The sequence below is a fragment of the Delphinapterus leucas genome, chromosome 16 (genome assembly GCF_059928025.1).
Source record: "Delphinapterus leucas isolate spDelLeu-1000000601 "Yukka" chromosome 16, BTC_Dleu_Yukka2, whole genome shotgun sequence".
Lineage (NCBI taxonomy): Eukaryota > Metazoa > Chordata > Mammalia > Artiodactyla > Monodontidae > Delphinapterus > Delphinapterus leucas.
In genome coordinates, this window is record NC_143144.1 from 31019705 (window position 1) to 31032592 (window position 12888).

The 12888-nt window shown below is 45.3% G+C and overlaps 1 protein-coding gene across 8 annotated transcripts in view; it reads right to left on the minus strand.

Annotated features, from left to right (window-relative positions):
• The window catches only part of KCNMA1 (potassium calcium-activated channel subfamily M alpha 1), a 747639-nt gene that overhangs the window by 65473 nt on the left and 669278 nt on the right, over positions 1-12888 (minus strand). For all 8 annotated transcript variants that reach the window (XM_089897739.1, XM_030764574.2, XM_030764569.2 and 5 more), the window contains 3 exons: positions 9750-9873; positions 5536-5760; positions 1772-1964 (listed from right to left, as the gene is read on the minus strand). In XM_089897739.1, coding sequence (XP_089753865.1) covers positions 1772-1964; positions 5536-5760; positions 9750-9873 — 542 coding nt within the window. The remainder of the gene's footprint in view (positions 1-1771; positions 1965-5535; positions 5761-9749; positions 9874-12888) is intronic.

The following is a 12888-nucleotide window of genomic DNA, read 5'->3' on the forward strand; positions in this document are numbered from 1 at the left end:
TGGCATGAGCGTCTGCATTTCTAACAGTCCCTGGGTGATGCCCATGCTGGAGTGTGGGTGGGAAGACACACAGTGAAGATCAACTACTTAGGGGCAGGAACCAAAAGCCAGCTTGCCTCTTCCCCCTCCAAGAAGGCCAGCTAACTGTCTCCTCCCATCCTTTGTCACCTCTGCTCCCTGAGCAGGTCGTGCAGGAGGCAGGAAAGAGTTAAGGCTCCTTTCTTAGGGCCTCGGCGCATTGCTCTGTCCTGTGGGCACCGCTGAGCAAATGGAGACCAAGATTTAGATTTGGGGGAGAGGCAGAGGAGGCTGGAGTGGAGATGTCAAAACCTTCAGGCTGTATCAGCCAGGGTTATGTCAAGAATAGAAACCACTCTATTCCAGGTATGGCGAAAATTAGAGGTTGACACAGCCACGGGCAGGGCTGGAGGAGCAAACGTCAAAGAGGCCACCATTAGCCATTTCACTTGCAGCACCAAGGGGAAGGTTCTCTTGAACTTCACCAGAAGGTGCTGTGAACCTCAGGACCCTCGGGGAAGCCCACACACCAGTCTCCATCTCTGGCAGCAAAGCCAGTCGTTCTCAAAGCTTCCCCCGAGAGCTGCTTTCAACCCTGTAGCTGCCTCCAAAGATCAAGACCTGTTTTTCTCTTCCACTTTCCAGACCTCGCCCTACTGCCCCTCTCTCATGGGCAGACTCCAGCCCAGAACCAGGCAGACAAAGGGCTTCTGGAAACTATTGTTTCAGGCTTCGCTGCAACGTCGGGGGGACCTTAGAAGGAGGTGGTGGTCATGCTGAGTTGGCAAAAGATAATGTAGCACATAGGTCTAGGCGGCAGGATCGAGCTGAGCTTCATCATATCTGTAAGATGGTGCTTCACAGCCCAGATACTATAGTTTTTGTGGGCTGTATGCCCTCTATCTTTACTCCTGGAATGATGGCATTCAGGTCCGTATCAGGCACCCGATGCCACCTATCCAGTAGACCGCATATGACAATGATCCTGCAGCTCATGGCAAGCCCACACAGAGGTGTTACTTGGCGGAAAATGCTTCACATCCCACCCTGCCAAGGCCCTGATGAGTGAGGTGTTTGTTGCAGGGTTTTTGCAGTGCCGCCCCTCTGAGACTCCTAGACAACATCTTTACTTGGAACCCTCTGCCCAGGGTCCCAGAGCAAATGACAGGGAAGACCAGGGCAGAACAGAGGTAGCAGATGTGTGGCATTTAACAGTCATGCCTCCTACAGAGAACGCATGGGCTGACACGTGTCACCTTCTGCTAAATGACTTTCAGTGTCCATATACTCCCCACCCTCCAGAGACCACTGTCCCTTGGTCAGCCGATAACAACACAAAACTTAACACCCCCACGCAGCTGTAACAACGGCAAAGCTTAACACAGGTCAATGGCAAAACCAGATGCTGGGGAGAAACACTGAGAACTGTTCAGCCAGCATCACCTCAGCGCTCTGGCATTTAGCTGGCGACCCCGGGCCTAAAGCCACTGTTTGCGAAGGCTGAGGGGGTGGCACTTAAAGGCTGGATTAGTTTTGGGGAAGACAGCCTACTGAGAGTGTGGGGTGTTAGGGTCTCAAGCCCACTGCCCGGGCTGGCAAGAAGAGGCAGCAGATGCCCCTTTGAAAGCCATGGCAGCCACGGTGTGTTTCTCTACCAGGCAGGCTGATGCGTGCCTCTATGGATTACGGAGTGAAGGATATCCCTCTTGCCAGCCCCTGTCCCCCGTAGGCACGGCAGAGAGGCTGTCCTTACCTTGGGAATTAGCCTGCAAGACCCCGATGCTGTCATCAAACTGCATAGATTTGATGTTGAGTGACGCCAAGATGCATTCCTTGTCCTGCAGCGAAGTATCATCAATATTATTCTGATTGGCTGACAGGATAACGCACATGTCACAGAGGTTGATGTTGACGGCCCTTAAATCAGCCCGACTTAACGGCGTACCCTTTGGCATAGAGGAAAGAGAGAAAAAAAAGGAGAAGCAAAAGTGAGACTGAGGGACAAGAGGGAGAGAGGGGGGAAAAGAATAAAAACAAATTAAAGATTGAGCTGGAGCTTTGGGAAATTATTTAACAAGCATCTTTTTTATGCCTTGACATTAAGCTGGCCTAACTACATTCAAGGGAATAGGAGCTGTGTGTTAATCTAAAGGGTAGTCGGTGCTGATGGCAGCATTTTAGGGTTGCTCTCGATACTCAATCAAGCTATTACTAACTAACGAGGGAGAGGAATTATGCCATGGTTCTATATCTTCTTCCTGCCTGGAAATTGTCTTGATTTAAGTAACTGTCCTGTGGCAACCTCTGGCTTTCAGAATGTAACGACGGGGTGGCTTTCAAACGCCTGTTTATTTAATAGCAGGTCACTTCTGTCTCAGGCAAAAAGACAGCAGCTCCAACTAGAATTCCCAAGGCAGCCAAGAGGAAATAGCCAGGGAGCACTGTGTGATGAGGTGGGGCTGAATTTGGAGGATGTGGGAGCGAGTGGAATTAATGTGCATCTTGCAAAGGGGATATGGAAAGGGGTGACGCTTCAGGTATATGATTTGAATGCATATTTTCAGCAAGAGAAAAACAAGGAAATCACCTAACTGTCCAAGAACAGAAGCATGGTTAAATACACTATCAGATATATATACAATGGAAGTCTATGTGGCAGGTAAAGGGATTGAAAGACCTCTCCGTGTAGGTATTGCCTTGGAAGCATCTCAAGACAGAGGAGCAAGTGAAACAAATAAACAAAAAAAAAAACCAAGTTCTAGACAATTCAAAAAGTATGATTTCATTTATGTAAAAAGAAACCCACAGAATAGAACTATATATGTATGAATGTATTTATAAATGTACGTACACTCAGAGAGAAAGTTCAAGAAAAGTACACACTAAACTAATAACAGTAATTACCCCTGGGGAGGGAAATAAGATTGGGGGTGAAGGAAAAGTTTGCTTTTGACTTGATATACATCCGCTTTGTTTGAATATTTTATAACAAGAACATACTTGTATATTATTGGAGTAATTAAAAATAAATAAGCCAGTAAACAGATTTTTTAAAAAATCCCATAACAAACAAAAAACGGTGGAAGAAAATCCCCAGATCAAGGAGGTAATGACAGAGGCCAGGAATGCAGCCACTGGTAAAACAGAAGGGTTAGGATTGGAGGAGAGGGGCATGACCCCCACCTGCTCTGTGTCCTGTGGGTGGGGACCAGAGAAGAACTAATCAGGCCATCCCATGTGATAGGGCCCCAAGGGCATCATTTTGGAGTTCACCGCCAGCCACCAGCCTCCTTGATCCTCCAACCTGAAACCAGCTTCTGACTTGCCTTCATGGAGACCTGAGCTGTCTTCAGCTCACTGGCCGTGTAGGGAGAGGGTCTGTCAACTGCCTATGTCTCTGGATGCCTTCCTCTCGTTCTCCTTCCTGGAAAGGGGGCTTTGAGAAGATTGGACTTGGCTGCAGAGATCAAGCCCCTCAGCCCTCTTTTATGACTCGGTGGCGGTCATGATACTATTCCCAGCCTCCAAAATGTAACTGCAAAGTGGAATTGTGGAGGGAGAGGCATCTAGTGCTACAGGGCTGGGAAGCTACTAATTCCAAGCTCCGGAGCAGGACCTTTCGAGAGAAGGCAAAGTCTCCCCCTTTTTACTGGGGTCTTTTGGTACAAAATAAGTCTGACCAACTTCCTGAATCATTTCACCAGTGTATAAGCCTCAGTTGCCTACATCCATATTCCTTTAATTCTCACCTTGTAGGGAATCCACCACCAGTAATTGTGATATAAGAAAATCCCTGCACAGCTGTACACGCATGATTTCAAAACTCAAGAAATACAAATGACATACATAGAAACACCTTGTGTTTCTCTGGGCTGGTCCTATATCTGGGGCCCTGTTTAAACGATGAAATATGTGGAGACATAGGTGAAGGCCCATTCTGTACCAATATGTTGTGTTCAAGTGTGATAAATTTTGGAGGGTTTGAAAAGGCCCAGCAGATAGGAGAACTCATTCATATAGATGCAGGCAGATGAGTGGATGTGTACAAGAGCATACAGAAGGAAACACACACAACAAATACACACAGAAAACATCACACCCACACACCCAACACTATACACATACACACATACATAGACTCCTGTATCCCAGAAAACTAATAAGCTCTTTACAAAATACTCTTAGACCCTAGTCCATTGTTCCCAAGGACCATGCGGAAGAGCACATGTAGGAAAATAATCATGGAAATATGTAATCACAACTATCATGTTTCTGAAATTAGATATATATCTGTTTATGGTCTTTTATGTATATGACTATTTTTCTGCAGGTGACTATGTTTAACCACATGTGTTCACTAAGTCAGTGAATTTGGGGCCCAGCAGCCAAAAGATATCTGTCTATATTTTTCTCAATTCTTTATATATTTATTGAGTGTCCACTGTGCCAGGCATACGCTAGGACACATGGTATTGGCAGCTACGAATGGGCATTACTTGTGGATCGATTCTTATGTCTTCCTTATTGAATTATATTACTTGACTCTTCTTTTTCCATTTCCGAGGTTCTAGAAGCTGATAATAGAAATAACAAATTTCAGCTCTGTAAGTGGGAAAAAATCCAGACTTCTTAAAATATAGAATAAAATCTGTGTTCCTCAGTTTTAGGGATGTGAACTTCCAAGAAAGATGTTTGCAGTATAAGTGATATTTGCATAGATTTGTGACCTGGAGAACTATATCAAAGGTTGAAACGTACAGTGCTCTACAATTATTTGAAAGTTTGTGGAAAATATACTGATTAACGATTGGGAAGTAGTTAGTTATGTGACTCCCAGATCATGTATCCCATGCCCTCTCATTAAATTGTGGAGTCCCAAGTTGTTCCTTTTAGATTTGGGTCCTAGTGTTTTGTAATCAAGAACATCACATGCACACATGTGCACACATGTGCACACATGTGCACACATGTACACACACACACACAATCTCATGAAAACATTACTGGGCTTCTAAATGACTGGGAGGGAGGGAGGGGTTGGCCAGCAGAAGGGGCTGGCCTTTTGTACAACAGAAATAAAGAACTCTGTTAAATGCATTTAGTTAAAAACAGAACATGGTAAAATAAGATTTCTCCAAGCATTCATAATGTCATAAATAAAGTGATATAAATAGTTCCTTACGTAAATTCTGCTATAAGTACTATAATATTGCAAAGCGCTGGGTTTGGGTAGGCAAGAGAGAGACTGTATAGACACTGATATGGTTAATACGTTTGATACCAGCTAAACTCCATGCCTGATGAGTGACTGAACTTGGCTGCAAATCCCTTTTAATAAGGTCTCCCAGGGTTTGGATATTCCTACACAGAGCACAGGGGAAGGGCTGAGTCCTCAGGTGCATAACCAGATGAAGAAGCAGAGGCAGGATCAAAGCTACAACCACTCTATCCATCTGGGATTTTTCTTTTGTGAATGAAAAGAAGAAAAAAGCATTGCTAATGTGACCTTGGACTTACAGGCAATATGGACACTTTGGGGAAGTTATGAAGAGTCTCCCATTCCCGCTTGAGGTACTCGATGGAACCCACAAACACAATGTGCTTGAGCTCGTGGTAGTGAAAGTTGCTGGCACGGAGTGGCATCACCAGGTTCCGGAGGCCAATCAGGGCTGAACTGACATCGCCAAAGATGCAGACCACCACGTGGCCACTCAGGACGGTCATGGCGGCTTCACTTCGAGTCTGCCGGAGGGAGAAGGGCACAGGCATTGGAGAGATGGGGTTGTGAAAAGGACTGAAAGAATCACTTGTGTAAAATATCAAGTAAACAATTGCTGAGTGCTTACCATGTGCTATTATTTTTTTAATTTCTTCATGTTATATACATGCCATATATATTTATAATTAGAGTATGTGTGTATAAATTACATTGGTGGAATAAATACGTGCAAACATATATTCACACGTATCACTACCTTCTCTGAGAAAAGATTTAAGGAAGATATGCCATCCATACATAAGAGCAGAACTTTCAGGGGGAAAATAAGAGGGAATAGCAATATTTGTGTCATTCAGAAAAGGAAGTCTTAGTTTCCAGGAAATTGTTGATAAAATGAGCTGTCCTGTGTGCTTCTGTTGCTGAGATGATGACAAAACAGTCAGACCCATGCTGGCCTCGGCTTGAGAAGTGAGTTCCAAATTCTAGACTCATCAATGGGATCTCATAGGACATCACTGCATCAGTAGGTAGAACACGATATCCTGAGCCAGGGGCTGGCAAACTCTGGCCCATGGGCCAAAGCTGGTCCACCGCCTGCTTTTTTATGGCCAGTGAGCTTAGATTGGTTTTTATGTTTGAAAATGGGTTGAAAGAAAATCAAAAGAAGCATATCGCATAATATGTGAAACTTACATTAAGTTCAAATTCCACCAAATTTTATTGCAACATGGCTAATCTTACTTAGGTATTGTCTGTGGCTGCTTTTACATTACAAAAGCAGAGGTGATTAGTTGTGACAGAGACCGTAGGGCCAGCAAAGCCTAAATTATTTATTATATGACCCTTTCCAGAGAGAGTTTGCTGACCAATGTCTACCGCGGCCTTGGGGTTTCCAGGGACATGACTGGAGTGGCCACCTGTGTTAAGTCATCAGAGGAAGACTCCCAAACAGCCACTAAAAGGATCAGAACAGCAAGGGCAACAAGCCCATGTGTTCCCCCAACTTTAGGCCTGCATTTACAAAGGAGACAAATGAAGGGATAAATCACCCCGGTTAGAGCTTCCCAGGAAATGCACGTGATTAGCTGGCCCCACTGCTCACTGTGTTCATGCAGAAAGTAACACAGGAGGCCAGTGGTGGGCCTTTCTCTGCCTCTTTCTGGAATGGTGCCTCCCATCTTGGCTTTCTTCCTCCCTTTCCGCCCACTGCATGTCTGGATGGCCCCGTGTGGCTTACGATGCTTTTGGGGAGGCATATTAATGTCCCCTGCACATATCAAACTCTGCTCAATTTAATCCCTAGAATTGACCAGTGTATTGATTGTTTAAATGCCAATATTGCAATTCACGATAATGTCAGGGTTATTACAGTAACCCCCAAGGAGAGGAAGAAGCAAGCGTTCACTCCCTGATCGTTAGACTAAAGCAGGGGCTGTCACCATTATTGGTTTCTCTCCGCAACAGTACAGGGACATCTCAGACGGAGGCCGTAAGAAATGTCTTACAAATGGTGACCAAGGAGGACCCACTAGGGAGTCACACCCCACATCACTGCTTCATGGATAATGCCTGGAGTTAGTTATCTTGGCTGCATGGAAGTGTGTGTGCCTAGGTACCACCAGCAGAGGGTCAACCAGTTTTGTAATGTGCTGTGATGGGACCCCTGATTAATTTTAATTGACCAGTCATCTGGGATGCTAGCTCCCTTCAGCAAGCCTGAGGAATACCAAGCGGGTCCCGAAATCTAGAATAGGAAGGTAGGGAAGGCATCAATTAGCAGAGTGGCCAAGGCACAGGTGCTGACCACAGGAAATTAGATCTGGGGACCAAAACACCAATCCTTAGACTGGCCACAGCAATATCACCTGGAGAACCTGGTAAAGATCCCAATTCCTGGGACTCAGCCTTGGGGAGACTGATTCTGCCAGGTTTAAGACGCAATAGAGAAACTACTTATGTGTGTATCTTGAGTTTCCTACACATTCTTCAAGGCCTAGTCCAAATGGGGCCTTAAGAGCCATAAACCCCTTCCAAGGTCAACTGTTTGTATCCAATAAGACTTCCCCAGCCACTTAGACACATACTAGATTCAAACAGCACTTTGTGCCTTGTAACGCTTAGCTTTGAACATATTGTTTCATGGTACGTTTATATCTTTGAATTAGATGGTCACTTCCTCAAGATGACGGCCGTCTCATGTTTTCTAACCCCCAGAGCAGATAGTATTCTGTGCCCAGAAAGCATCCTCATGTTGCTGGCTCTTCCAAGCATTCTCATCTCTGTGCAGGGTTACTTTAGAGAGGGCTTTGGGGGCCACACTGTCTAAACAGCACCTCCCAGTCCCTTTCTAGCCTATGACCTCACTTTATTTTCTTCACAGCACGTTATCAATATCTCAAATGTTATTACATATTCATTGCCTACCTGGAGATCTGGTCTTTGCCCCCACTGGAACAGAAGCTCTACGAGACCAGTCAGGAGTTGTTGTACCCCCAGCAACAAGAACAGTGCCCAACATGTAATAGGTTTGTTATAAATGTTTTGTTAAATGATGTTATGTTTCAGGTGAGGGGAGTAGTAACTGGCCTCACTTAACCCTTTGGTGCTGGCAGGGGGCTCTAAACGTCAGTCAGCCACGCACTCCTCAGGATTATCTAGGAAAGCCATTAAAACCTTGGATCCCGCAATGCCAACCAAGCCTCTGACCTGTCCCCAGGTGGGTAACACCAGGATGAGTTTATATCCCTAGAGCAAAAGTGGGGCAGATACGACATCAGAATGTAGATACATGGAGCAGCTTTGTGATGAAAACCATTTGCACTCCTTGGACGGGGGCTGTTTCCCAAGAATTCTGACTTTCTGTGCTTTTGTCTGTAACTTTCACACCTCCCAGACAGCCTCCAGCACAAAGCTGTATTGGTGCTTAATGCTCGATTATAATTAAATTGAGAAATCACACACACATTCAGATAAAACACAGGGAAAAATCTAATGGATTAGAGCACAAAGCCATTCTGAGGAACTGGAACAGTCCTTTCTTAGGAAGGGTGGCCATGACATCAGAAATGATAGGATTTTCCTGGTGGACATAAAGGAGCAGGCCACAGCAATCTGGGGATTAGAAAGCACAAGGGAGAAAGAACCTTTCCATCTCAACTTCCTGATTATTAATCCATTTTTCATGGATTAGCAAGACAATAAACGGTAGGAGATGAAGGCATTAAAGCTTAAAGCTCTCAATCGGACAAGTCTAAAGAGTAGAATGGATTGTTATCTATGCTGACATTCTTGGGACAGACCAGAAGAAGCCCACTGCTGCTACTGAGAGGAGTCAACCAGGAAACGGGGCTCTGAGCCCCAGCCTTCCCGAGGTGGACCATGGTCACCCTTGTCGTCATCAGCAAATGTGCTTTGCCTGCCTACATCGTGTGCTAAGAAGGGTGACAAATACGCAAATCAGTGATCTAGAAGGATACAAGACACCGTTATAAGCAAACGGCAATACAGGTAGCATTCAGATGTCTTCACGGCATTTAACATATAATTAATAGTAATAGGTAAGTTTATGGAGTCCTATAAACTTATTAAAACGTATGGATTTTAATCTTCACTGCAATCCTACGAGTTAAGGTCATTCTCGTTCCATCTTCTTACACGTAAGAGATATAGTGTAAAGAGCTCAAGTGACTCATCCAAGGCCACACAGCTAATGGCACAGGCAGGCTCTGGCCCCAGAGCCATGTCCACAGGAGTTATGGTACATACTGCCTCCCGTGATGCATTTCACACCCTATGGTAATGAGCCAATACATATTCAGTGATTGAAAATTCCACTCTCAGGTCATGTTCTGGTGAGAGTTCCAGCTGTTTCAATACATGTCCTGAATATTAAGTATCAAAAATATCAGGCGCAGGGACTACCACCCCACCATCCAGTTAGGAAAATCTCATTCCTAGTAGACATAATTTGGGACAGAAGCGGATGGCATCAATTCTGCAATCTGTCACTCACCAGGATGACTTTCTCTATCTCCTTGGGTGCACACCAGTGAAACATCCCAGTAGAGTCGTACTTCTTCACGTTGGAGTCCATGTTGTCAATCTGATCATTGCCGGGAATTAACAAGGGGTCATGCCTGGGGAGAAAAGGACAGGAAAACCGAAGTGGAAAATGTGATAAATTATAAATGGAAAGTGCCCCCTGCGTTACATCTCAGAGGAGATGAAAGATGCAGAGGAAGTCGTTGTCACTGAAGGCCACTCTTTTGCTTGCAGAACCCATCCTTTGAAAGATAACTACCTCAAACCACCACCACCGCCACCTCCTGGACACGCAGGTGACCTTTGTCAGGTAGTAATTCTGCCTTTCTCTCCCGTTCCCCTTTTTCTAAAATGGACTTCAGATCATTTTGTGGATTTAGTCTCCCTTCTTATGGATGTCTCACTGCTTCCATTCTCCTTTTATCAGCTATCCAATCTCTCCATGAGACACACACACACATGCACACACCCTCAAGTGTTGTTATTAGCATTGGCAATGAAGAGGAAGGAATAGGAATAGAGCCTCATGCTGACTGACTGGCACGAGGACGGAAAGCCAATTACTCGCTCCTTCTGACTACAACTTCTGACGTGATGCTCTTCGCACTAAAAGCTTTAACAGGCTGCACTTTAAATATTTTAGCAATTTGCCCAATCAGATTTTGCTCTCCCTGGCTGAAGCCCTTTAAAGATTCAGCAGCATGTCACTTCAGAGCAGACTGACTACCAAATGCTCACATCTGGAATACATGATTTCAATACTAAACAACACCCTCTCTCCTTGCCTTGACAACTGTATTTGCACTCGCTGTCCAATGATGCTCTCCCCTACCCCCCTACCTTCACCTCCCAACTGCCACACTCCTTAGATGAGAGCCTCAAGCTCAGAGGCATCTTAATAAACTCGTCTTGAATTCTCAGAGCTACAGTCACCCCCTCTTGCCTTGTTTACTGGTGGAAAAGAAAGATGCCTCTACAGAGGCCTCCCCTCCAGTGGATGGGCAGAGCCTTACCGATAACCTCAAGAATTACAATAGAATCAGGCAGCTCTAACAAGTTTACAGCATAAGAAATATAATCCTGCATCTTGGTCCACATCCATTGTCTAGATTCTATCTCTGATAGAGATTCTGCACCTCTATTTTCAGGGAGGCATTTGGGTTTCTACAAGAATGACTGCATAAAATTAGGACAACGTCCCAGGCATAGTCGGCTATCTGTGCAGTGGAGCCATTTTCCCTGAATAATCTTGTCAATTCAAGATAGAAAATAAAAATGAGTTGAAATTCCAAAATTTACTGTAAAGTGATCTTACCTTTGAAACCATCTATTTCAAGCATTAAAGAGTGAACTTTATTTAGTTCTTAGTACTTCTTCCTCTGAAATTTCTCTGGTATTTCTCATTTGTATGTTCAGAACAAAGACAGTGGGATAGCAATCCCTCCTACATGGTCCAGAGACCTATTATTAAGTGTTCAGGATCTCTACCATGGCCCTCCTAATAGGCCTTCCAATCCCACTTAAGACGGGAAGACTCTCACTGCATTTATTTATTCCTGAGAATTTTCTTTTAGGCTACACCAAATGACAAATATCATGTGAAGCCATCCTGCGAAGTTATCTTCAATGAACACGCTAGATTACTATAGGAACTGTCATATCTGATCTTAAAAGGAGAAGAACAGTTAGCTCCGAACAACATCTCGGTAGATGGGTTGTTGGAATGTGAGAGGTGTTGTAAACCAGCAGGTCACCTTTCAAATACTGAGCTCAGTCAAAAATGCTAAAATAAAAAGGCACTTGCTGATAAGAATGGGTCACAGATCAGGGCAAGATCAAATTTGAATATTTTTGTCCTTGAAGACTCTTTAAGAGTTCTATAGATATCCACGACCCACCATAAAGAAGAGGTCTGAGAAAATGAACAGAATGGACTCTTTCTTCCCAGCCCTAGAAGAATGTATTTCAGTTGGAAGCGGACCTTAATAAATTTGTCCTGAAGATACAGAGCCAGGTTGTTTATTGGTTGGAGAGGAGGTATTATCTCAGGGAGGTCTGAGACCTGCCCCCAGTGTATTCAGGATTTATATTCATATAATATTAGCAAGCAAGCAAATGCTGTAGTAAGCTGGCCAAAATTCCTTTCAGAAAATATGTGCCTTGAGGGAGAGGAGATATCTTTTGATTCCCTATCTTTTAGGGAAGCAATCATCCCTTGGTTACTCTGGCCTCCAACCCTCATCCTAGAAAAGTAAATAAGGTGGGAAGATGCCGAGTTAGCATCTCCCCACAACTAGGGCACCTGCCGGTCACTGGTGGAGGACCCTGATACCCAAGGAGATGGGAGGAACCCCCAAATGAACTGGTAGGACGTGGGGGGACTGAGAGGGGAGGAGAAGTGGAGGCCAGACAAGATTGGCGCCCCTGAGGCCGGGGAGGTCAGGAGAGGCAGGCGGGAGGGGCCCTCCGGTGGAGTGGGAGAGGAGCAGAGGGCGACTGCCCTGCCCACTTGGGCCAGGAAGCCTGCTGGGCCCCCAGGTGAGGTCCCCCACCCTCTGAGACCAGGGGTGGGGGGCACGCCTGGGCCCCTGCTGTTCTGTTGAGCCTAAGCCCCACCCCCCACAGCCCCCAGGGCCTTTTCCAGCCCAGTGGGTCCTGAGCCTTGGCCCCGCCCGCCGCCCAAACCTCACCCTTGCTTAGGCCTCGCTCTCCACAGCCAAGGCCTTTTCCCCCTTTTTAAATTTTCCTTTCCCTCCTCCTCTTTTTTACTATTGTGGTACTGTTGTACCTTCTGGTTGTTGACTCATCTATATTTTTATTTTTATATTCTTTCTAACATATCTATTAGTTGCCTAGTCTAATTTTATTTTTTACTTTGTTTCTTTTTTTAACCACCCCACATGGCTTGCGGGATCTTGGTTCATGAGCCGGTGGTTGGGCTGAAGCTCCTGCGGTGGGAGCTCCGAGTCCAAACCACTGGGCTAACAGAGAACCTCAGACCCCAGGGAATATTCATTGGAGTGAGGGCTCACGGAGGTCCTCATCTCAGCACCAAAACCCAGATCTACCCAACAGCCTACAAACTCCAGTGTTGGAAGCCTCAGGCCAAA